The 23355-nt window shown below is 42.8% G+C and overlaps 1 protein-coding gene across 1 annotated transcript in view; it reads right to left on the bottom strand.

Annotated features, from left to right (window-relative positions):
* Nucleotides 1-220: 220 nt before the first annotated feature.
* Nucleotides 221-23355, bottom strand: part of ate1 (arginyltransferase 1) — a 78626-nt gene continuing 55491 nt past the window's right edge. The window contains 2 exon segments of the mRNA XM_079688997.1: nt 221-1034; nt 9479-9599. Of these exon segments, the coding sequence (XP_079545123.1) occupies nt 856-1034; nt 9479-9599 (300 nt within the window). The 3' untranslated portion in view covers nt 221-855.

Here is a 23355-nt window from a genome sequence, read left to right on the forward strand (position 1 = left end):
TGTTTTTTGATGTGACCTTGACCATTGACATCCCAATTGTATTCAGTACTTTCCTAAGTCCAAGTTGATGTTTGTGCAAAATTTCTCATCAGAAATGTTGGGAATATTGCCTTCCCCAAAAGATTATCCCCAATGCAATACTGTTCCAAAGATAATTCCACTGGTGAATTCAGAGTTATGTTCCAAAATTAGAATTCAAAGAAAAGCCACATAGTCCAAGCATGGAATAGACAACCCCTTTATTCGGTTAAACAAAAAAATACTGTCAATATTAAAAGAAAAGCAAATACAACTTTAAAAAATGTTCCAATGATAAACAATTATTGAGTGGTGCTGTGTAGAGAAGATTGAGGATGTAATGTAAGCAAAGTAAAAACCACCTTCAAAAATCACTGAACATTCAAAAGAAAAAATGCTCCTCAAGTGATAACGCTGACATATGGCTGAACCTGAGTCAGCTCGGAGGAGAGCTGTCACCTGCATATGACATCATCAGGAACATCACTGCTTAAGGGCTGAGAATAGAAAATAATAATCTAAATAACATCCAAGGTACAGGTCCCTGTTGGGAGTCAAATCAAACAGAAGGAAGAAGAAGAACTAAGAATGGATAATGCAGGATATATTGATGAATATATATTTATTTTTTGAAATAAATGTGAATGAGGCCAATGGGTGAATGGCTACATACATAGATAATTATTGGCCACTGCATTACACCAGCTAAGCGCGGTGAGACTACTGGAAGCAGAAAGCACTTTGACAGACAGCGAGGAGACACACAGACGTACGAGAGACACACAGCTTGCTGGAAGGTGTGTATTCACGTGAGATTGAAAGGTACAGTGGTGTGTTTTAGGTGCGGTAGAGTAAGATCCTCTCGATGCAGTCCTGGCCGACCAAGCCGCCATACTGCTGCACCTCCGCCTCGTCGCTGGAGCCTTTACGTTTACGGGAGTAGGCGGCGTACGGCATGACGGCCCGTCTGTAAAGCACCAGAGCTCTGCCCACGTCCTTCAGCACCCGGGGGTCTCCTGAATCACAAACATGAGAATGTAAAGAAGAGCAGAGCAGAGTCACACCACAACACTGTCTTTATTGTCCTCCTCATTCTTATTAGTTAACCTCTTGAATGATTTGGCAAGGATACACTATTATTCCAAGAAACTGTTGGAGGAGCAGGAGCATTTTTCTTCCCCTCAAGGCCCTAATTCCGCTACGCCCTAAACCTGGAGCCACGGTGAGTTAGTTGGCCCTTGTTTACGGGGCCTTGCTCCCCGCTGGTCTGCCAGACTCAGTGTTTCATTAGGTCCTGTGTCGTGCATTGCCAGGTCCCATCAGACCAGTGAAAACGCTGCTAATATAAGAAGTGCGCGTGTTCAGCAGCTAACAATGGACCTCTGGAGAGTCAGACGGAAAAATGGGTTGAGAATAAAATATGATGCCCCCTCAGTCCGACTCTAAAGCCGCTGCCTCCAGGAGTGAGAGGTTGAGCCAAGCTGCCCACGGCTGGCGCCAGGAGGACATGCAAGAGGTGGCACAGCGGGGAGCATTAACTACAGCTAATATAACATGAAAAAGATATACTGCAATTTGTTTGTGAATGTAAATGGGTCCCACTGTGAGCTCTAATCATCTCCCACTCCAGTCAGAATTGAGGAGTCTTTCATTTTCTATCAGAACTTCTGTCATTCTTAGTGCCCTCTTATAAAGCTTTTATCTCTCTCCTTAGCTATTAGCGAAGCCTCCTCTAAGCATTCTGCTTTTACACCAATTGCAAAATGCCTACTATTTTGCATTCATACCGTGCCTTCTGAAGAGTAAAACCGCATATTTCGTTCAATCCGTTTGCTATTCTGGCGCAATCCTGAATCTGGCCTTGCTAAGAGGAAGCAGATGAGAATAAACTTCAGGCCAGGCAATGATCGGACCCTCGCCAGGCCCATGGCGACACATCAGTCGAACAGGAGCGAGTAAGATTTGGTATTAATAGAGCTCAGGGGCCTCCCACTCGCCACTACTGCTCCCCATGACAATACCCATGTGGCTCGCAGCTGACCAACCAGGTGGTACGAGCGATGCAAGGGCCAATATTTCGGCATAATTCCTAAAATATTTGCCTAAATACTGCTTAATCCCACCTGATCACCTAATAAACTGGGATAACTGGACAAAAACTGAAAAAGCTGCAAAACTGTGATGTAATGCTGCAAACAAAAGGTCTTTCTCTTTTGCCAGATGTTAAAAGAATCCCCAGTCTACAAAGCAATCTTGGCTATTTATGGGCTGGATGTGATCAGAAAACCAACTTTTGCTGCTGTAATCAGTTAAAATGTTTTCATTGATCATAGAAAACACGAGTTAAAAGGCAGTTTTTTTTTTACAGAAAAACATCTGAGAAGCCATCAGTAGAAACGATCACCATCTATCAAGGGCCACCTTTAACCAATCAGATCAACAGTGCCAGTTAGTAAATCAAACTTTCAAAACTAGTTGGGAGAGGAGCGGGGGAAAAAACACCCTTAATTCCATTCAATGCTCTTATTTTGATAAAGTAATACTCCAGTTATAATTTATAACTGATGCTGGTGCAGCATGTACTTCCTTTCGAGGCATTGCTGTTGTTTTAACACTAGAACTGCCAGGGGTCGCTGTAAACCTAAAACCGCCAACGGGTAAAATGTACCCGCTATTAGAATGCATTGATTTTCAAGGTAACGGTACAATGTTATTTTATTTATCATACTAGAACACAGGGTTAACAGTGAGTTATGATCGCACAGTGATGAAACTTATACCAATATAATCTGTGGACTCTATAGCAAAACGTCATGTTTATGTTTACGTGCAAGATCAATAGCGCGAAAATCAATGCATTTTCTATGTAAAAATTGTATTTTGTGCCTCTACTGTGACATGTTTCCATGCTTTAATGTTCAAACAGATCTTTATTTTCCCCTTATTGCCTGTGCTGCATCATCTCTTTTCACCCTCTGTCTGAATCCAGAGCCCAGTCTGCTCTGATTGGTTAGCTGGCCGGCTCTGTTGTGATTGGTCAACTACTTAGAATTGTCCTGCCCCTTAGCCTATCACAAACAATATATTGGAGTGCTCACCAACAAGAGTGTGAGTGTTACATAATGATGTAATTATGTTACAGAAGTAAACAAAGGAGTCAAATTGATGTGCCATATTCCTCACAAGACACTAATGTGTCACTTAAAGCCTGACAAGACAGATTTTCTTGTGATCTTGTGATATTGGCAGTATCCAGCTGCAGTGCAAGGTAAAATCAGGACAGCAGCAACATTCAAATAATCTCATGTGTTTAGGTAGATGTACAGTAAGTGAATTTTCCAACCATTTATGTATCACTATAGCATCTAGCTCAAGCACAGGCACTACCTGAAAAGGAAGCCAGAGGAAATAGGGGAGCTGGGAATAAACATAAAGCCCAGAGGCTCCTTAGCTCTCACAACCAGTAATCTCCATCAAATATATTCATATTTTAACTTTCCCTCTTTTTTCAAACTATCCTGCGGATTCATATTTTATTTATTAGCCCCATTTCCCTGCACAGTAATGCCCTAACCACTGTGTCGTTCCCCTTCTCTCAACTGCTAAGTTATCTAATTGAAACATGTTTGATATCAACTTTTTAATTAAGAAAATCCGCAGTGTGAGTTTTACCATACAGGGAAATGGGTTTTAATAGATGTAAACATGTTGTGAATCTTCCACATAGGGTTACATTTGGTCCATGAAGAATGAATGTGCCTTGATGGGATTAAAGTGAACATATTTAAACGTTTGATAGTTCATTAATAACTTGTCCCTCCGAGCTCTCTGGGCCTCCTCATGTTCTTTATCAGTGTGATAGCCCAATTACAGAACAGTTACGCAAAGGAACACTTGTCCACTCGAGCGTGACACCGCTCTGAAGCACCACTGTCCCCTCGCTGAGCAGAATGGGTAGCAGATTTAAGATGCTCTATTAACCCCAACAGTAATACTGAGCAGAAGGCCCTATCTCCCTCTCTTACTCAATCCAAACATCCGCTGCTCACATAAACATCTTTCATTGCTTCTCCGCTCACTCCGTCCTCCAGAAGTGCCCCCCCCTCCTCACTTTGAGCAGCTCCAGACCCCGTTCCTGCTGGGCCCAGCGAATGTTCACTGACACGCCGCTCGGAGGTCGCTGCTCCTCGGGGTCGGGGGTTCAAGGGTCGGGGGGAAGAGGAGTGGTGAGGGTCGGGGAGGGAGTGAGAGGGTCAGAGCCGAGGCTTCAGGCCTTGACACCTCGCCACGCTCCTCTCCATCTTCCCACCCATTCCTACTTTCAAATACTTGCTTAACACCGGACGCCGCTCATAGGCAGGCCATCAGGGTTATGACCACTTCCTATGAACCAATGTTGCTAATCAAAAACAGGGCTCAGGTTTGAAAGGAGAAAAATGGAGGTGTAGGGTAGAGAGTATTAAGACTGCTCTTTGACCGGAGGACCTGAGTTTAAGCCCCTCTGTTAAAACACATCCTTCCTGCTGACCCTAGAACTCTGAAGATGACCGTGGATTTTGAACTCCAAGAGTCTTCTCCTGGACTAAAAAGATAATTATTACAATAAAATGAACGAAAGGTTCTTCCCCAGTAGTCAAAGTGCAGCATATCCGAGGGAAGGGCTGCAACTAAGTATTATTTTCATTGTTGGTTAATTTGTTGATTATTTTCTCAAATAACCTTTGGTCTATAAATATCAGAAAATAGTGGAAAAAAAGGTCCATTACAGATTTCTCAAAGACCAAGGAGACTTTTAAAGTATTATTTTGTCAGGGCAAAACAAACATTTTCAGATAACATGATGGACTAAAGATAAAAGAAGGAAATCATAACATTTGAGAGGCAATCTTTGTCTTAATCGATTATCAGGTAAGTTGACGATTATTATTCTGTCAAGTAATCATTGTAGCTCTTATCCAAAGGGGAAATTGAAACTCTCTCAGGTAATGAGTGGGTGCTGTCGGGCTATCATCATCTCCCCCACCTAATGTTTTGGCTTCACTTTTCATGGCTGGAAGCACAGATACTGTACAACTCAGAGGCAATCAGCTTTATTAGAGGTGAACGTGTCACTGTGTATTCGTTTAGACATGAAAGAGAAAGAGTTTTAAAGAATATTCTCATTTCAAATGTTTATCTTTATGCAACAAAATATTGTGTGTGTATGTTTCATTGTGTGTGTGTGTGTGTGTGTGTGTGTGTGTGTGTGTGTGTGTGTGTGTGTGTGTGTGTACAGCAGTGTTGGGTGTAACGCGTTACAAAAGTAACGGAGTTACAGTAATATATTACTTGTTGCTGTAACGAAGTAATGTAACGCATTACTAATGAAATATGGGTAATATATTACCCGTTACAATGCTCAGTAACGCAGTTACAACACATTTTAACCCGAAATTAAATGGTGTTTTGTTTTTTAAGAATGTACTAACATAGCGAGACATTCCGACACCGGACAAATTGTGCGGGTAGATTAGTAAACCTGGTGTTTACCCTTCAGGCTTCGCGTCGAGATCTTCGGGGAAGTTGAACGTTATGCAACCATTCAAAAAAGAGAACGTAGCGAAAAATACTAACAACAAATTGTGTCAGGTGCGCGTGACCTGCTCCGCTGCACGTGCATCATTTCCAAAGTGCTTCCACAGCAGTGACACACATCTGATCTGTGGATAATCATTTATACGAAAATGGTTAAAGCAACCATCACTAAACGCCAGCAACACTGCATCTACTGCAGACAGTAGCAACAGGTCAGATGCGGACATCACGTTACCCTCCGTTGTGGACACTAGCTTACTCCCGCCTGACTCGCCAGCTCCGGAGCAGCAGTCTTCGTCGCCCGAACAGGTGCCAGGTATATCTAAACAACTACCCGCCTGTACAGTGGGGTAAGGCGGTCATTTTGCAGCTTGTGGTATAAAAATAGACAATGGCTAGAATATTCATGTGAAAATAGTACCATATTCTGACATGCCTGGAGAAATGTTGGGTCAAAAATAATGCATACAATAGCACAGATGCCTTCACCACGAATGGCTACAAAAATATCTCATATCCCAAGCTTATTATCAACGAGCTGATGTTGCAGCTGAATTGTTCTCCAGGTCACAAAGTCAACCTCACATGATGATGTGATACCAGTTTTCAAGCACAGTAAATATTCTCTTCCCAGCGTATATGATGGGACCAAGGTGATGATGTAGTAGGCTACATGGTTTTAATAATACTTTTGCCTTTCAATGTTTGCCATTTCAAACCATGAGCATGGTTTAAATAATATTTGCCTTGATTTACAATATGTTAAGCTTCATTATAGTCCTTGACAGCGGTCTGTACTGCTGTATTAACAACGTGTCACATGTTAAGAATTTACAATCAGAATCGAGTATTCAACTAAGCCCTGTAATACAAGTTGTTAGTAGCCTTAAGGGCCTGCACAGTTGTTATGCTATACCACATTGCCCTTCACTGGATGCATAATGAGCTGCACTAAACTACATTTTAGCATTTAAAATACCTAGCTATTCTTTTGCGGTTATTTTGGTGAAAGTAACTAAAAAGTAACCAAAGTAGTGTAACTCATTACATTTCAGAGACAGTAATATTGTAATGTAACTTATTACTTTCGAAAGAGAGTAATAAGTAATATGTAATATATTACATTTTGGAAGTAACTTGCCCAACACTGGTGTACAGTAGTTTGGCGCCTGCTGGACATACTCAAGGTCCAGGGGGGGACTACTTGTGTCACACATTCTGCATGTGTTTATCCTGCTCCGAGGGCAATGCCCCTACTTCTTCCTCCGCCAAGCAAACACTAGATTATGAGTGTGTGAGAGATAACACATATGTGGTGTGAAGGATGTGAGTGTGTCTATGTGTGTGTGTACATACTGTATGTACATTCGTTAGAGCCTAAATGAGGCCCCGGGGCCATCGATGTGTCAGCGTGTAATCAATGTTAGCCTGCAGCTCGGACAGAGTTGTGTAAACTTTAGATTAGCTGTCTTTACGCACCTCATTAAGACAGCTTTGGAACCCGGTCACACTTACAACAGAAACAGTTTTTTTACATATAACTCACCGTGACATATACATTTTATATGCCCAAAACTTTTTCTTTTAACTTTTAGCATTATTGATGCAGATTTCCTTGACAACCAGCCGGTGATTGGTATAAATAATATATTCTGTTAAATGTGTAATGACAGAACAGAAACAGAGTAAAGATTAGAGTAGATATCTTGATAGCATAGAGAACTGGCCAGAATACAAAACATCTAAAAAGTTGTATCTTTTAAGTTACTCCCTAAAAGTTTATCCAGTCTGGAATTACCCAGGATTTGCAACGTGTCTTTCTTTAGACCACACATTAATATAATGCCAATAAAGACTAGCCATCAATGTGCAATGCTGCTAACCTGAGCCTGCATTCTGACTGACTGACTGACTTTGACTGTCTTTCTGGGGGAGACACAAGCCTCCATGCAGCCACTACAGTCTGGCACCACACAGCTTTGGCAGCAGGCCTGAGAGCTAGCCGTCCAGACAGCCAGCACTGAAATGTAATGACACCATGCTTGGACAGCTAGGCCTGAAATAATGTCCAGACCCGTCCAAGATCAACAGTCCACGCAGGAATGGAGGCACCGCAAGAAACACAAACACTCTCTGGCCACGGTTAAAAAAGGTTAACCTTGTCCTCAGTAATTTGTGCAGGGATCAGTGGTACAATCGACAAGAAAGGGTCGACCAACCACAGCCTAGATTGAAAATGACCAGCCTTAGAGTGGCCTTTTCTCTCCTGGGTGTGGAGCCTTTACCATCACTTGAGTAAACAAGAAAAGCTGGCCTTAAGACTTCTGTTCCGTAAAAAAAAAATACAGATCAGAGGAAAAGGGCATCCGTGCCAGTTTTCTTTGAAGTTCATCATTTTTACCTTTCTGCATGGTGTCCAGGCCAAGTATGACCTCATTACAACACTCTCCTAAGCCGTTTCCCCTGTCAGTCTGTCTCTTATTTTATTCTACTTCTCTCTCTTCTAGTGCCAGCATACAAGTACCAGCCTTCCTCCCTTTCTTTTTCTATTTGTATCACGTCTCTCCACTCTCCATCCATGCTTATATTACTCCCTCATATCCTTCATCTATCAATCCAAGACTGCCTGATAAATCGTATTCTTATCTTCTCTTATTTTTCTATTACTTATTCCTATCCATCAGTGTCTCCATTAGATGAATAAGGAAGAGTAAGCAGGAGCTGACAAGCCCCTGTACGCTCCATGCACTCAGGCACGGGAAATATTAACAGTTAATTTGTAGGTATTAGTGAGAAATAACAATCTGGCTTTTTTATATGTATCTTTTATTTATGCGGGGGGATCTTATGATTGATAACTATCTTGTTTAAGATTGATTGCTTGGATTGTCTTTAACAAAAAAAGTATTGAGGTAAGAACTGCCCTATCTGTGGTGGGAAAAAAAAGATTAGTTCCTTAAAAAAATGTAATGTTTTTCTGCCATTTTGAAAGCTCATCAATATTGTGATGATTATTAGGATAATATCATGAATCCTAATTATTTTGTCCAGGATACTCGTGAGATGAACTACTATATAAGTCTAAATGCTTGAACCCATGCTCAAATAATTCCCATAACACAGCATTGGTCAAATAAAACCATATTTAATTTTTTTATTCTGAAGTTGAGCAGTGTCATACCCATTAGACTGTCACATAAGGTGTACGCATATCTGCTCAGCATGCAGAGCAATTAGACGCAAATAATTAAATGTGTGTTTATGTGAGAGCTGCAGGAATTTTACTGCATATTTTCCTAAAAACAGCCAAGAGCACAAACAAGCCGAACCAACACTGGAAAGTTGGCAGAGAGAGATATTAGAAATACAAAATAAAATGTATCAGTCTTTTTTTGGCATCATATGTATGCAGTAACTCTTCAAAACTCTTCTTTCAAAACTGTCAAACTCACTTACACTCTATTTAACACTCTCGCTGGCCTCCACTTCTCAGCCAGACGATGGCCGTCTGCCAGTCTACCTTCTGCATGCGGTTTATTTTTGCTAATATCACTATTCAACTAATGGCAACAAGGTCCTTTGGCTCCTTTTCTGAACATGCTGAAAGATCATGTGGAGAAAAGACTGAGCGATCAGAGCCACTGGCCCTCCTTCTACCCCTGAACAGTGGCTGCCTTGGAGCAAGCCCACAAGTTCTCAATACACCATCCCAGTGAAACCGGATCAGATGTTAACACATGGTTCAAGGGTTCATCCAGAAGAGCGTGTACAAAGAACTGGAGGATCCAAAACCAAGCTTACATTGGCAGGTCAGTATGTTAGAAAAATGCAGTTTTTTTTTAAAACATTCAATAAGAAGGAATAGTAGAGCATTGTGTTGTTGTACCTGCATCAGGATCCTGGTTGAAACGAGCATAGCGGGAGTTCTCCAGCATGGTTACGCACTGCTCTATCGGAACCCAGGCGTAGGTTTCTGGGCACACGAGGTCTGAAGGCCGGTACTGCCCCTGGGGGGAAAAAAGAGACATAGGGTTAAGCCTCCTGCTAAAACTATGTATTATCATTTTTGTCAAATCAACAGTTATTATCCACAATGTTGGAAATCCCCATTTGTTTAAAACAGCTTCTCACAGGCAGACTTGTTGGGATTTGTCAGTGGCAGTTTGTAAACACATTATTTAAAGTTGCGTACGGGGTACGTCAGCAGGTCAGCAGGTGAAACACAACCCCATTGTGGAACAAGCTTTGTCCTTTTGATTTTTCGCCCAAATATATTTGCATATGTTCCGATGCAGAGCCTGCTATTTTCGTAGCTTCCTCTTGGATGCTTTCTTACACTGTGTCTCCTGGTCGATATGTGAGATAGACACCCATAAATGTCCCAAAAATATGAAAATAAAGACAGAAGGCAGGGTCTCTGCAGATGCGGACACTGCCCCACACTTCTAGTGGATAATGTGTGATGATAGAAAGGAATTATGTAGAATATTATAATATATTTCATTTTTTGGGGGGAAATCCTACTTATTCTGCGTTTAACCGCCAGGATAACCTTACATTTTTTTGTTTCCCCTCATAAATTCATCCCTGTAAGCAAGACATCATCTTGGTTTGTGAGAATTAATTATTACCTTTTTTCCCTGAATTTGTATAGACATATGAATGCACAAAAGTTACCGGCAGTTAAATATATATTGAAAAGTATCCTTTCTTGCAGCCCTGGCAACAGCACTTTCGCACTCCGCTAGTGACCCTTCAGGGTTAAAGGTTTGACAAGTTGTAAACTGACCTCAGGGTCAGGACCAGGGTTGAGACCTGGTCCAAGCTGTACTCTGTTAAGTTCTTTGTTTGAGTCATGCTCCTCGGTGTCAGCAGTGTTATGTTGTCCGCGATACTGAGCAGCAAATGTAAACACACCAGCATATTGTAGTGTGTGCTTGTGAAATGGGTACAAGTCTGTATTTGACTTAACATTTTGGATGGGAAAGTAAACCAAGCTGAACAAAAACAGCTGCGGGGCAGAGAGAAAAATGAGTGAGGGGTCGAATGAACAGAAAAGGAGGAGGAAGAGAAAGAGACTCCATTATCAGAGACCTGTGTTCTATAACACGGCACCACCAAACAAACTGCAGAGATAGCTCTGTAAACAAGCAGGCGCCTGCAACAGCCCGCTGTACCATCTCAACACACACAATAATATTTATCCAATTTTAAAACATTCAACTCTAGGACAAAGACTCCAAAATCTCTCCAACACATTTTTTTGTTTACATAACTGAGGTCAAAGAGTGGTGGACGATTAAACTCAGAACAAAAAGGAAAAAATACACGGATGTCATGACGAACTCAAAATAAGCACGAAAAAGGAAATACCATCCCTGGCGCTCTGACCACAACCCATCTGTCAGTGGGCCTATATGGAAAATATGCTGCCTGTTTTGACATGCAGGATGGGATGCCATGAGAATAAACTACTGTAGGCTGCTTTGCGGCTCTGAGAAATAAAAAACAGAATCATTTTGGGGATATACTCAACAGGCCAAAACTGAGGTACAGTACAGTCCGACTGCAATTAAGAGTAAAACAAAAGACACTGACATGCTTTAAAGAAATATCAAATGGGTTTTGAAATGGGTTTGCATGAGGTACACAGGAGACAGCAGCAGAAACGAGAAATGGCACAGAAGCAAAACAATGAACTTCTTTGGGCTGGAGCAGCAAAATGTTTCTTTACCTAAAAAAAGGCCAAACTAAGAATTCAAAATCGACATAGGTGCCAGGCAGCTCTTTTGAAACTAGAGCTAAAGCTATAACAAAACGTCAAGATACCAAAAATGTTACACCAGATGCGTATACCAAAAACACAAAAATCGATCACATAATTCAACATACACTTTTTTAAAAGGTCATTATCTCCCCCTCTACTACAGATTTTATTTCGCTTATATTTCGCCAAATACACATTTTTAAAGCTCACAATGAACTTCATGTTAATGTTTAAAATTGACCCTCACCCAAACATCAATTTTCATTGAATAGAATAAGAGAGCACCGTAATGCAAATTTATTTAATCTCCGTTCACCCGCTGTTAAAAGCAATCGGCTTATAGCTGATGTTAACTAGCTTTCCCACTTTCAACACAGATTTGTTGTTTACAATGCTAAATTATAAAGAGAAAAAATAACACCTGAATAATCAGTTGAACGGCTTCCTAAACATATTTTTCTATCGTCCCTATGATGGTACTGTAGTAAAACAAGCCCCTTATTGTCTCAACATTTTGAGTATTGGTTCTTTTGACCTCCCTTGAATCATATATAACCATCTTCTGTATGCTCTCTTGGTATGCTTTTGCAGAACGGCAATGTAAAACGACTGTTTCGCGCTGCAATACATTCCTTTCCTTCTGTGCTGGTACCGCTGTCCGTTTCTCAAAACTTAGGGCGTGCCAACCACTATCTACTGATTTGAAATGCACTCACTATGGATCCTTATACAAACCCCTTCAAAACATCCAAACTATCCCTTTAAGTGCTTCAGCTAACAGATGGATGGTGGTGGAATGCTATGCATCTGTAGCAGCGATGGACACACACATTGATCGGATGCTCTCCATGTCCCGACAACCTACAGCCTTCTGCAACTGTCAGCGCAGTCAGCCTGACACTCTCACACTCTGCCTCACCTCTATAGACTCCTTCAACAGCAGAGGGACACACCTATATATGCAGAACACACCTGCTGAGCGGCAGAGACATAGTGACACACATACTTATCGCTATGGGTTTGCACCCTGACATTGCACTTCAACCCTACACCGGTAGCATATAGGGATGGGAGAGGCAGAGCAGGAAACAGAGTAGCAAGAACGTAAAGAGAAAGGCATGTAGAAGATGAATACAAACATGCAATGGCCCACTCTTTGGGTGGATTCCTGATTTCTGAAGGCCTCTTTTTTGCGTTTACAGTCTAAAATGGTATAAACAGTCCTTCAACAGAAAGATATCTTTCTAACCAACACAAGAGACATGGGGTGTTTCTCAATCTCGAGTACGCTTGCTTGGTAGCACATGTCTTCTGAGCGTCTTGCTTCAGAAGCGAGGCAAGAATACTTCCTAGCATTCGGAAAACGAAGAGTGGAACAGGCTAGCAAGTGTGCGTCATGTGAGAGGCCCCGCCTTACATTTTCCGCCACAGATTTGGGGAAATTGGTCCGTGTGCAAAGCATTGTGGGGATTTTAAGACCTCGGAGTCTACACATGTGCAGCCTCGACATTTCTCCAAACGAAGTACGCCGGGCTCGGTAGAATTCCAAGTATGCTGGAGATTGGAACAGTACTTTTGCGGCACTCAATTACGTAGTATGCTTGAAATAGTGGTTCTGGAGCAGCTTTACTCGAGATTGAGAAACACCCACAGTCTAGTCATGGCACAGGGACAATTCCTTAATTCTTCCCCTGGAAAGAAGAAAGGATGAAGAGTATGAGAGGACACTGCTATTAGTGGTATGGACAGTGGACAGAGAAAAGAAGAAAGAAAAATCTGTCAGCTTTCTTTTCTTTATTGGCCTGAAAGTGTAGACTCAGCTCACCACTGTCTGTCTTTATCTTCCCTCTTATTTTCTTTCTTTCCCAGGTTGGCTTGAAAGGCCCTGTAATTCACAGCTACCCCTTTGGCTCTTCTTCAGCCGAATGTTTTCTGCCTTTGTGTCAGCCTGCTCACAATAACCATCACAATATCTCACAGTTACTTATAGCAACAGAAGAAGCCGTAATAGTTCCTGAAAAGTTACATTGTTGAGAGAGAAGACTGCTGGGATTAAAATGGCCTTTTCCTAAAAATCTATGTTCCAAGAAGTGATAGGGACTGCACGTGAATGGCCTGAAAGTTACGCGATGTGTTTTTTTCAGGTAATGATCAGGATGTTGTCTTTCCAGATGAAAAACATATTCTTTTGATCCTTCTATCTTCCCCTTGTTTCGAAAAGCCAAAAGCCTCCCCCATAAACCAATCCGTCACCATCCCTCCATCGTTCCCTCCTCTCTGCACTCGCATGTTCGGACGGATACGAGGTGACGCCGATGACTGACAATCTTTGAAAGGCTCGTTAAGCGAGGCGGAAAGCGAGATGGGGGATGAAAAAAAAACAAGTGGAGAAAGAGGGAAACATGTATAAACTTTGGCGGGTAGACTTGGCTGCCGTCATAGGTGTGATAAATGAGAGGGAGATGGGACGGAGACGGGGAGGGACAAGAGAAAATTAGGTGCAGATGGGTAACGGGACGTTTGCCGGATGGAACTGATAGGAGCAGTCTGAGTGTCAGTATGGAGGGGCCCGCCAATGTTGGAAGCTTTGGATGAAAAGGGGGGGCTTGGAAAAAAAGGGGGAGAAGAGCTAAATAGATAGAAGGGTGACATGGGAAAAGTAAGCATAAAACAAAATGGAGATGAGAGACATACATTTAAATCTATTGTTTGTAGTGTGATAAAGGGGCCCTATGATGCTCATTTTCAGGTTAGATATTGGTATTTTGTGTCTCTACTGTGACATGTTTAAATGCTTTAATGTTCAAAAAGGGCTTTATTTGTCTCTTACTGCCTGTGCTGCAGCACCTCTTTTCACCCTCTGTCTGAAACCAGAGTCCAGTCAGCTCTGATTGGTTAGCTGGCAGGCTCTGTTGTGATTGAATTGATCAACAGCTTAGTGATGTCCTGCTCCTAGACCATCACATACAATGTGTTGAAGTACGAGTGTTACGTAGTGAGGTCAATATGTTATGGAAGCAAACAAAGGAGTCCAATGGTGGCAATTCAGGCAAGGGGCGGGGGGGTGTATGTGTGTGGGAGACAACTTTGGGATGTAAGCCTTTGCAGACCATTAACATGCACAAAAACCTATATAACTCACAACAGGAGAGGGGAAACCCAAAACGCACAATAGGGCCTCTTTAACATGCGGAGGTTGACGATTTTCTACTGTGCAAGTTTCACAATGAACTAAACCCTCACGTAGCAGAGGGGGAAATTACACAACCTCATTTGAATAATGAGTCGCTCCAGGATAAACATTACACAACCTCAATCATCACAAGTAAATAAACACATAACTCCACCGAGCTTGACATGCAGTTGCACAATACTCCAGATCTATTATCACTCCCCAGCCCCCTCTGTGACACAGCATCACTCATTCTTTTCAGGCCACACAGACTCTACACACACATTGAGATAGCAGGGGCCCGGCTGTCATGAGTGAACTTTATTACCAACTCAATGACTAACGAATAACTGTCACCTTGTTCCTCTCCTTCATTGTGCACCCTTTCCCTTGTCTAGTTTTCTCACACACCTCAAAAAAAGAGAGCGATGCCCCAGACTAGTACCTGTGATTTATTTGAAAAGCAATTAATCAGACACATAAATCCAGGGCCTAGCTGCGGCCGAGGAATCCTCGTGAAAACCTACTACGCTCTTGCCTTCTGCTCCTTTTCTTCCTCCTTGCAGGAGTATGAGTTTGGTATGTGAAGGGTTGAGACAGCTTTCATCATGTTAGAGACTGTCAGCCACAAGTGGCTTTCACATCTGCAGCTTGTCCAAAATGGAGGACAGGTATGAACACAAATTAATTAAAAAAACAACTTAATAACAGTTGAAAAGTTCATCAAAATGTATATTTGATTAAGTAAAAGTGTGTGTCAGGCCAGTCTAAATCAGAACCCATCCTCATGAGCTTCTGGTAACAACAACATTGGTTGTTCGGAGCAAATGCATGGATAAATACAGCCCTGCATTTGGCTTTGGCACAGCAATTCATGCCATTTAATGGAAATGGACACTTTCTCTGGTTTCAGATTTTCATATGCAATGATTTGCTGCTTTTCTGTTTTGTAGCATTGAATATCGTTTGGTTTTGGAGTATTGGTCATGGGCATTTGCTTGTGCTTTGAACAATTGTGTTGACCATTTTTTGTCAATACATTAACTTAGCATCAATCAGTACATGATAAATGCATGATGAGCTAAGAGAGAATCACGAATGAAATGGTGTTATTTCCCTTATCTTTTGACATTATCTTTCATAGGAATTACCGTATTGGTGCAATACCAATATGATGATAAGATACCAATATGGTGTTCAGGCTTTTTTTCAATAAAAATATAGTATGAGGGCGCTTAGGTCACTTCCAGCCAAAACTTACGGCCCCAGCCACTTTGCGGTGCAAATAATGCATTAGAGTGAAGCGGAAAGCAATAGTTTCTTAATTTCTTAAAGCCGCTGAGTCACATATTGCACCTCAAACAACAAATAAATCCCTAGTTACGGTTTATTTACTTCCTCTACAGAAAAAAGGACAATAAAAGAAACAATCTCATTCAGAAATCACAGTTTGAGTGTAACCGGCAGACCGACACACAATCCCCTATTTATTCGGAGCTCCGTAAAAACAAAGCTGTCTCTGCCGTCTATATTTTGGAGTTATTATACCGTTTTTGACGAATATAAATATTGTTTTCTGGCATCCCTTTAAAACATTTGCATTTTGGTATGAGGTCGCATGGCGAAAGTAAGAGGGCGCAGCGCCCCTGTTACCCGGTTTAGACAAAACCCTGGTGTTATAGGGGAGGTACTATCACATGTTGCATCATAGAGAGGCTTTGTGAGGATAAGGTCAGTCATTGCTTGACTGTAATAAATCCGTGTCATGGCTCCAAGTGATCCCCTTTCAGGCTTGGTGGAGGACAGACCATGAGACAGTGGGTGTACCCAGTGTCCTATAAGAGGGTTCCTCTGCCTCCATCTGCATCACTTTACACCCACATCTGCTGCTGATTTCCTGCTCATATCTCCAGTTGGGTTTTCAGCCAGCCTACCCCTAGCTGAGGTGTCCCTTTATGTGCACAAGTCAGGCACTGTGAATGCAGTCTCAATGAGCCTATTCTTGTTAACAGTATCGTTGCAACTCAACAGGAAAGGGCACTAAGTTATCCAGTAATCTGCTGGACAACTGAACACCTACTCCAGTATAAGACAGAGTGGCTCCACGTTGGGCTGTTTGCAGGATAGATGAGGTCACTAATGTTAGACCTTTGCTTCTGGTGAAAGATATCCAAAAATAACATGCAACACAAAAAGGAGCCTGTTTTCAAATATAGGAGGTTGAACAAAATGGTGAATGGGATATTATGTCAGGATTAAGAATTTGTTAAGCACTCTTGGCAGAACAAGGACATTTGACCCAAACAGACAAACACGGTCACATTTGTGGTCTCCCTGCAGTACGTTATTCAGCTGGTTGTCACTCAGGACCAGCCTGAAGTCGGAGGGTGTACAAAGGGGCCTAGTGTGACCTGGAGCCGAGGAAGGTCTAACCTAGGCCGGCCTGGGCCAAAACTCTGACCCAGGGTCACATTCAGCCGATCTTCGTCAAAAAACAATAAACAGAGGCCCTGATCCCTACATCCGTACTCTCTCTCAAATATACAGCCCTCACAATGCGTCCTAAGACTGTTGAAACGCATACATTCTGTCCAGACAAGGGGGCACGGTCGGGGGGCCTCTAGCTGCTGATGGACACACGTAAACAGCGCAGCTCAAACAAACACACACACACACAGCTAGACAAATAACACTAAAAAAACAAGCAGGCTGGACAGAGGGGATAGCGTCAATGAAAGACATGTCCAAACAAGCTGTGCTCGGAATAGACCTTAGAGACGCACTTTCGCCACTGTCTGAGACAAATATGTACATTTGTGTGTGTGTGTGTGTGTGTGTGTGTGTGTGTGTGTGTGTGTGTGTGTGTGTGTGTGTGTGTGTGTGTGTGTGTGTGTGTGTGTGTGTGTGTGTGTGTGTGTGTGTGTGTGTGTGTGTGTTGAGGTCTCTGAGTGCCCTGAACTTGTCTGGGGTCTGCGTTTGGGGAGATTTACGCTAACTGCTGCTGTTTAAACACTCCGGGCCCACCGAGGCCTTTCACCCTACTCAACACATTACCACAGGACAACCTTCAAATAAAGCATCCAGGCTGCTAAGTCTCCCCCTTGGGCCCCTAGACAATCTCCTCCACCCTCCTCACTCTGAGCACTCCTTTGCCTGGCTATGCGTCACGGCTCCACGGATGACAGGTTAATGAGGAGAAAATATTTTTACAGGATCGCATTTCGAAGGCGCCCTGAGAACCGATGGCAGCGCTTTTATGGGCATCAGCTCACAGACTGGGCACTTTTATCTCTTTATCTCCTCTTGGTCTTTACGGGCACTGCTACGCCTGTGTGACACAGACCGCAGATTACCGACTTGCAGTCAGAGACGCAGCTCCCCTAATCTCGGGTCTTAAAGCCCCACCTCAAACCTCTGACTGCAAGGCCCTCCACCCACACTCTGAATAAGTGAGTTTATGAGGGCAGCTCATTCTGTCCAGTAGTGCTTATCAAAGATCTTAAACCATTCCCTTGCCAAAAAGAAACCAGGCGTTTCAGACAAAGTGGCCCAGCTGCAGCGGGTTTGAAAATAAATAGTGGGGAAGTTAATGGCAAGGTAAACACCTCAGGCTGGCAGCTAGAGGGCTCTGGGTCTGCTCAGCGTGACAACATCTCTGAACTCTCATTTTCACCCTTGTGACCTTCACACCTTCCCCTCGCTCCTACCCTCCTGCCACCCCCGATTCCGTCCATCCACACACAGTAAGACTGAATCGTCTGACCCGACCCCTTGAACTCTGCTCCTTCTGACCATCACCATGTCATCGCTCCACCTAGGGGGTACCAGGCGGTGACTGCCCCCAGTCTGCGCTGTAGCCTGTTAAAGATTTGTTAAAAACACAACTGTGGCAAGGCTCATGAAAAGAAAATGAGATGATGAGGCATAAAAGAGAAGAGAAATTATCAAAAACTTTAAAGAAATGTTTCTGCTGAGAGGTGCACTGTTGGTGGTCTCCTGTCGAGCAAAATCAAACAGAACTGTTTCTGTCAGAAAGGCTCCAATTTAAGAGAGGGGGGAGGGGAGCTGGAAGGCAGCAAAAAGGGGGTATGCTTTGGCTTATATATTTTACACAGAGGGTGAAAATGAGCCTGGTTGGGTTTGATCTTATTTTGATGGGGCAAGGATTGTTGGAAGGTAATGCCAGTTGCAAAAAATACCTTCTAAAAACCACTGAATGTAATCTGAGGACAAACCACACAGCAGAAAAGAAAGGGCACAAATAAAAGTGAACAGAGGAGGCCATCCATAATCAGCCCCCACCAGTAAATGTATATCACCTCTCCTTGAGTTGTCATGACTTAGTGCTCCTTAATACTCAGGTATGAAAACAAACTGAAACACATATATTGAACATATAACTCCTGCCTTCAAGCTTTCAAGTTTGAACAATTTGCTAAAATGAATAAAATATATTTTATCTCTGAATGAAATCAGTTAAAAGTTTGTTCAGTCCGATCCCTTCTCTCACTATCAATCTTTCATCCTGACCCGCATGGTGGCTGGTTTCCTTAAACGTTGCTGAAAGACAAATGGAAACAAAAGAAAGGGGCATAAGGAGGAAAAGGGGGTGGCTGTACGGTGCCTGGACCTGTAGGGCATGTGAAGCGTAAACTCAGTTCTACACAAACACTGTAAACCTTTACAATACAACTCTATCAAAAAGGGCTATAAACTTTATGCAGGGATAAAAAGGAGAAAGGAAGAAAAAACATTGCACTCAAACTCAAAATAAAAGCATTTGTGCACTACACATAATGCAGGGATGGGGGCCTCTAGATGCCTCAAACTCACTGTCACTCTCAATCTGCCCAGATATACAACAATGACACGCAGAATGTGAGCTCACACACGTATGCATAACACACTGTCTGAATGGGCCCCTGAGTGAAAATAACATGCATGCAGGGTCCTGATAGCTGTGGCTGGGAGCCTTTTAGCAAGTCAAAACCTGCCACAGCTTACCTGGAGAGGGGATGTAAAGGAAGGGATTCACTACATTATTATACACTGCAGGTTTTGGATGGCTCTGCACATATTCAGAATATTTATTTTTCATTTTTGGTCCTAAACAATTCAGGGTTGATGTGAAATTAAGTAAGGGAGAAAATGTTTACATGCTTTAACTTTCAAAAAAGCTAGGCTGGCTGGTTAGCTGGCTGGCTCTGTTGTGATTGGTCAATCCCTAAGCCTATCAGAATGTGTTGGGGCGAGAGTGTTACGAAGTGATGTCATTTTATTGGGAAAGTAAACAAAGGACTATGATTGAGTCATTTCAGGCAGGGGGGATTGTGTGGGAGATAAACCCCCTCTTTGTACACCATGTACATACAAACTTATACAAAACTATACAGGAAAGGGAAAACCCCCCAAAAAGCATAATAGGCCCCCTTTAAGTATTGATCACTATTCCAAAGCATCTCTGTGTGCAGGTCCAGTGTTCATGCCGGGAAGTAATTTGTCATGTTTAATTGATGTCATGAGAACTAAGCTCATGCAGCAGGTGACAGAAAAGCCTGCCTGCACACACTGATTAAGGTAAATATTAGCAAAGCAGCAAGTGACTGAAACCAACATCAAATTCTTTCATATCCCGACACTCTCTTCCCCACAGTGGCTCACACCTGGATGGATTTATTTCAGGTCCACTGAATTCAAAAGCCATGCGGTAAACTGCTGGCTGTTGCTAGAGAAGTGGCCGGCTCTCTGACAGTGTGTGTTGTTTGTGGGCGAGGAGGAGTTGGTTTGAAAGGGAATGGAGGTGCAGCTGCCGCAAAACGGGCTCTTTAAAAAGTCAGTGAAGTACCGCCGAGGAAATAATCCTTTTCATCTTGCCTCCTTTTCTCGTTTGGCACACATTTTGTCACTCCTTTTTTTCACTCTCCATCTGTCCTCTTCCTCCTCCTTTCTCTTATTTTGCTCACTCCTTCTTTCTTCCCCTCTGTGGAAAATGTAATGGTTTCCTGGGCTCAGAACGAGACATTCTTTCACTGTGAACAATAATAACAAGAGTAAGAGCCACTTCATGAAGCTCTCACTCCCTCCACTACTGGGTACCGCTCAGTATTCTGGCTGTGTATGTGCATGTATGCCACACTTGAGAAGTGCTTGATCTGTTAAAAAACCAGGTACTCTTACGTCGGTAAAGCCAAGTGGTCGACCGCATAGTTTGTTATCATCAAAGTCTGCTTATTCAGTAGAGACATGGACACACACACACACACACACACACACACACACACACACACACACACACACACACACACACACACACACACACACACACACACACACACACACACACACACACACACACACACACACACACACACACACACACACACACACACACACACACACACACACACACACACACACACACACACACACACACACACACACACACACACAACGCAGCATGGAGCTTTTACTTCTTGTTCTGTCCACAACGAAAAGTGGAAATGTATCAAATGAAAGCTAATGAAACAAGAGTACATTTTCTTTGCGAGCTGCTGAAGCTGGATGGCAGAGTTATTGGAGGACAGGGGGAATCAAATATTGTGAGAAAAAAAAGGGTAAGGGACCTCTTCATGGTTTCACAAAGAAAGAAGCTAATGCAGATCATGCCAAGAGCTGAACCTCAGGTACTATAAGAAGGTTAATAAATAGTGCATCACGTAGACACATGGGCTTACTTTAAAAGGGATGCAGTGACAGTTTATTACACGTTCAGGGTTTCTTCCCATTTGACCACAATTCTTACAAACGAGCTACATATACGCTGCGTGACATTTCAGACTAAAATCAACAAGCAGGAGAATTCAGCTCAGGGTGATTTTACAAAACCTGTAGTCAGTTTAAATCAAACATGTTTGTCTGGGAAGATTGGAACATAGTAATTGTCTTCTGGTACGTCAAAATCAATTGTGAGACACTGCTTGTGAAAAGTGGTGTTGGACCGTTTCCAAGCAAACCCTGTGCAGTTCGTTTGCAGTATGAATATAATCCAACCCATACTGACAGAATTTCAGGAAGTTGACCGAAAACACAGGATTTTTGTTTACCTTCGAAGGCATTTGTCGACAACAGGTTAATAGGTAAACATGAGTTGGAGAGGACTTACTCGGAGTTGAGAAAAATATGCCCAATAAAGTCCAGAAAATAAAGTGCATTGTCAAAGTGAAAAAAAACTACACCGGCAATATTTTTTAAATCCGCAATTTCCTTGCATTTATAAAGAGGCAGATCTCGAGACAAAAGCTCCTTTGGACACACCCCAAGCAAACAGATAGATTGAGATGGTCTGATTTAATTTAAGCACTTTGAAACTTAACCAGACTAAATTGATAAAAACTAACAAAATGATTTTCACTTGCACTACCCAAATGGATTAGGATTTGCGAGAGCCCCCTAAGCAAAAAAGCCTCAGTTTCTTTATAATGTGACGAGACATTAGAAGCAATGTGGAAAAGAAAGGAGAGTGGCAGAAGGGCCAAGACCTTTGGTCTCATTTAGCCTCCAACAGCTTCACCTTCTGCTCTCTGCAGCTCGACATCAGAGGGCCAGGAGCCAGGGGCAGGATGTCACGTCTCACCCCGGACCCACCAGCCAAACCAGCAAGGCTCTGTGGGACGCTCCGTCCCAGCTTTGAGAACAAAGGAGAGGGTCTGACACTGGCCATACGCCCCCTGTTCCTGGATGGACTCCAAGTCTTCGAGGACTCTTTAAGGCTGCTCTCTACAGGACCATGTCAAGTCACTGGCACTAAGAAGTTTAAACCCCTCACACATGGAGCTGTTCCCCTGGGCATGAAGAGATGTGTGACATGGCAGAAAATACTTTCCTCCCAACTCAAAAACACTTTTAAAAAGGAAACTCTTAGGCCCCGGCCACACGAGGACGAAAACGGTTGTTTTCGTTACTATTTAGTGTCATATAGACCGTTCGGCCACAAGAGGACGACCGAATATGACAGTAAACAACTGCGGAAACGATAACGGGTCCCAAGGTGGATAGAACGGCATACGCAACGCTCTGGGGGGTCCAACGGCTCCGTGTGTACGCCCTATACCAGTGGTTCCAAACCTTTTTTCCCAAGAGCCCCCCCAAATGACTCCTGTTGGAAGTTGCCCCCCCCCCCCAAACACACACGGGGGGGCAACAGCGGGGTATTTCTACTCCCTTGTAAGTGGGGGCAACAGTGGTAATTAAAGTTTCAAAGTCTCAAAAATGCTACAACTACTGTCACAAACTGAATGAATGTGAAGTATTTTGTTAAAGGAGGATGAAAGCGTAATTAAGGAGCACTATTGGAGTGACTTTGATGGTTATTGGACTCAGGATTAATTCATTTGGATTCCCGCTGTATGAAGAAATTAAAGGACGGCGCAAGTGGAAGCAATTCACAAAGAGATTAAACTGTTTAAAACACATGCTCAAAGTAAGCTGGATTTTTGCCGATGTGTTTATGTGGATTCAAAAGTCGTAAATAATCTACAAAATGGAGGAGATCGATCTGATCGGAGGAACTGTGACAAATAATCCAATTGAAACCGGCATGGACAATGACTATGTTTTAAAAATCGCTTATCCAGAAAAGCCTGGTTTGGACACTTTAAGGACAGAAGAATGAATAACGGTACGTCTACACTACAGGCATCAAAAAATGCTTTCAACGCTTCGCCCATTCACTTGAATGGGGTGACGTAGAAGATTTTTCATCTTCGCCGAACTGCATTGTGGGGAGCATGGCATGGCTTTGCAAGCATCACGAGCATCTATCGGC

The sequence above is a fragment of the Notothenia rossii genome, assembly GCF_949606895.1.
Source record: "Notothenia rossii genome assembly, chromosome: 6".
Taxonomy (NCBI): Eukaryota; Metazoa; Chordata; class Actinopteri; order Perciformes; family Nototheniidae; genus Notothenia; species Notothenia rossii.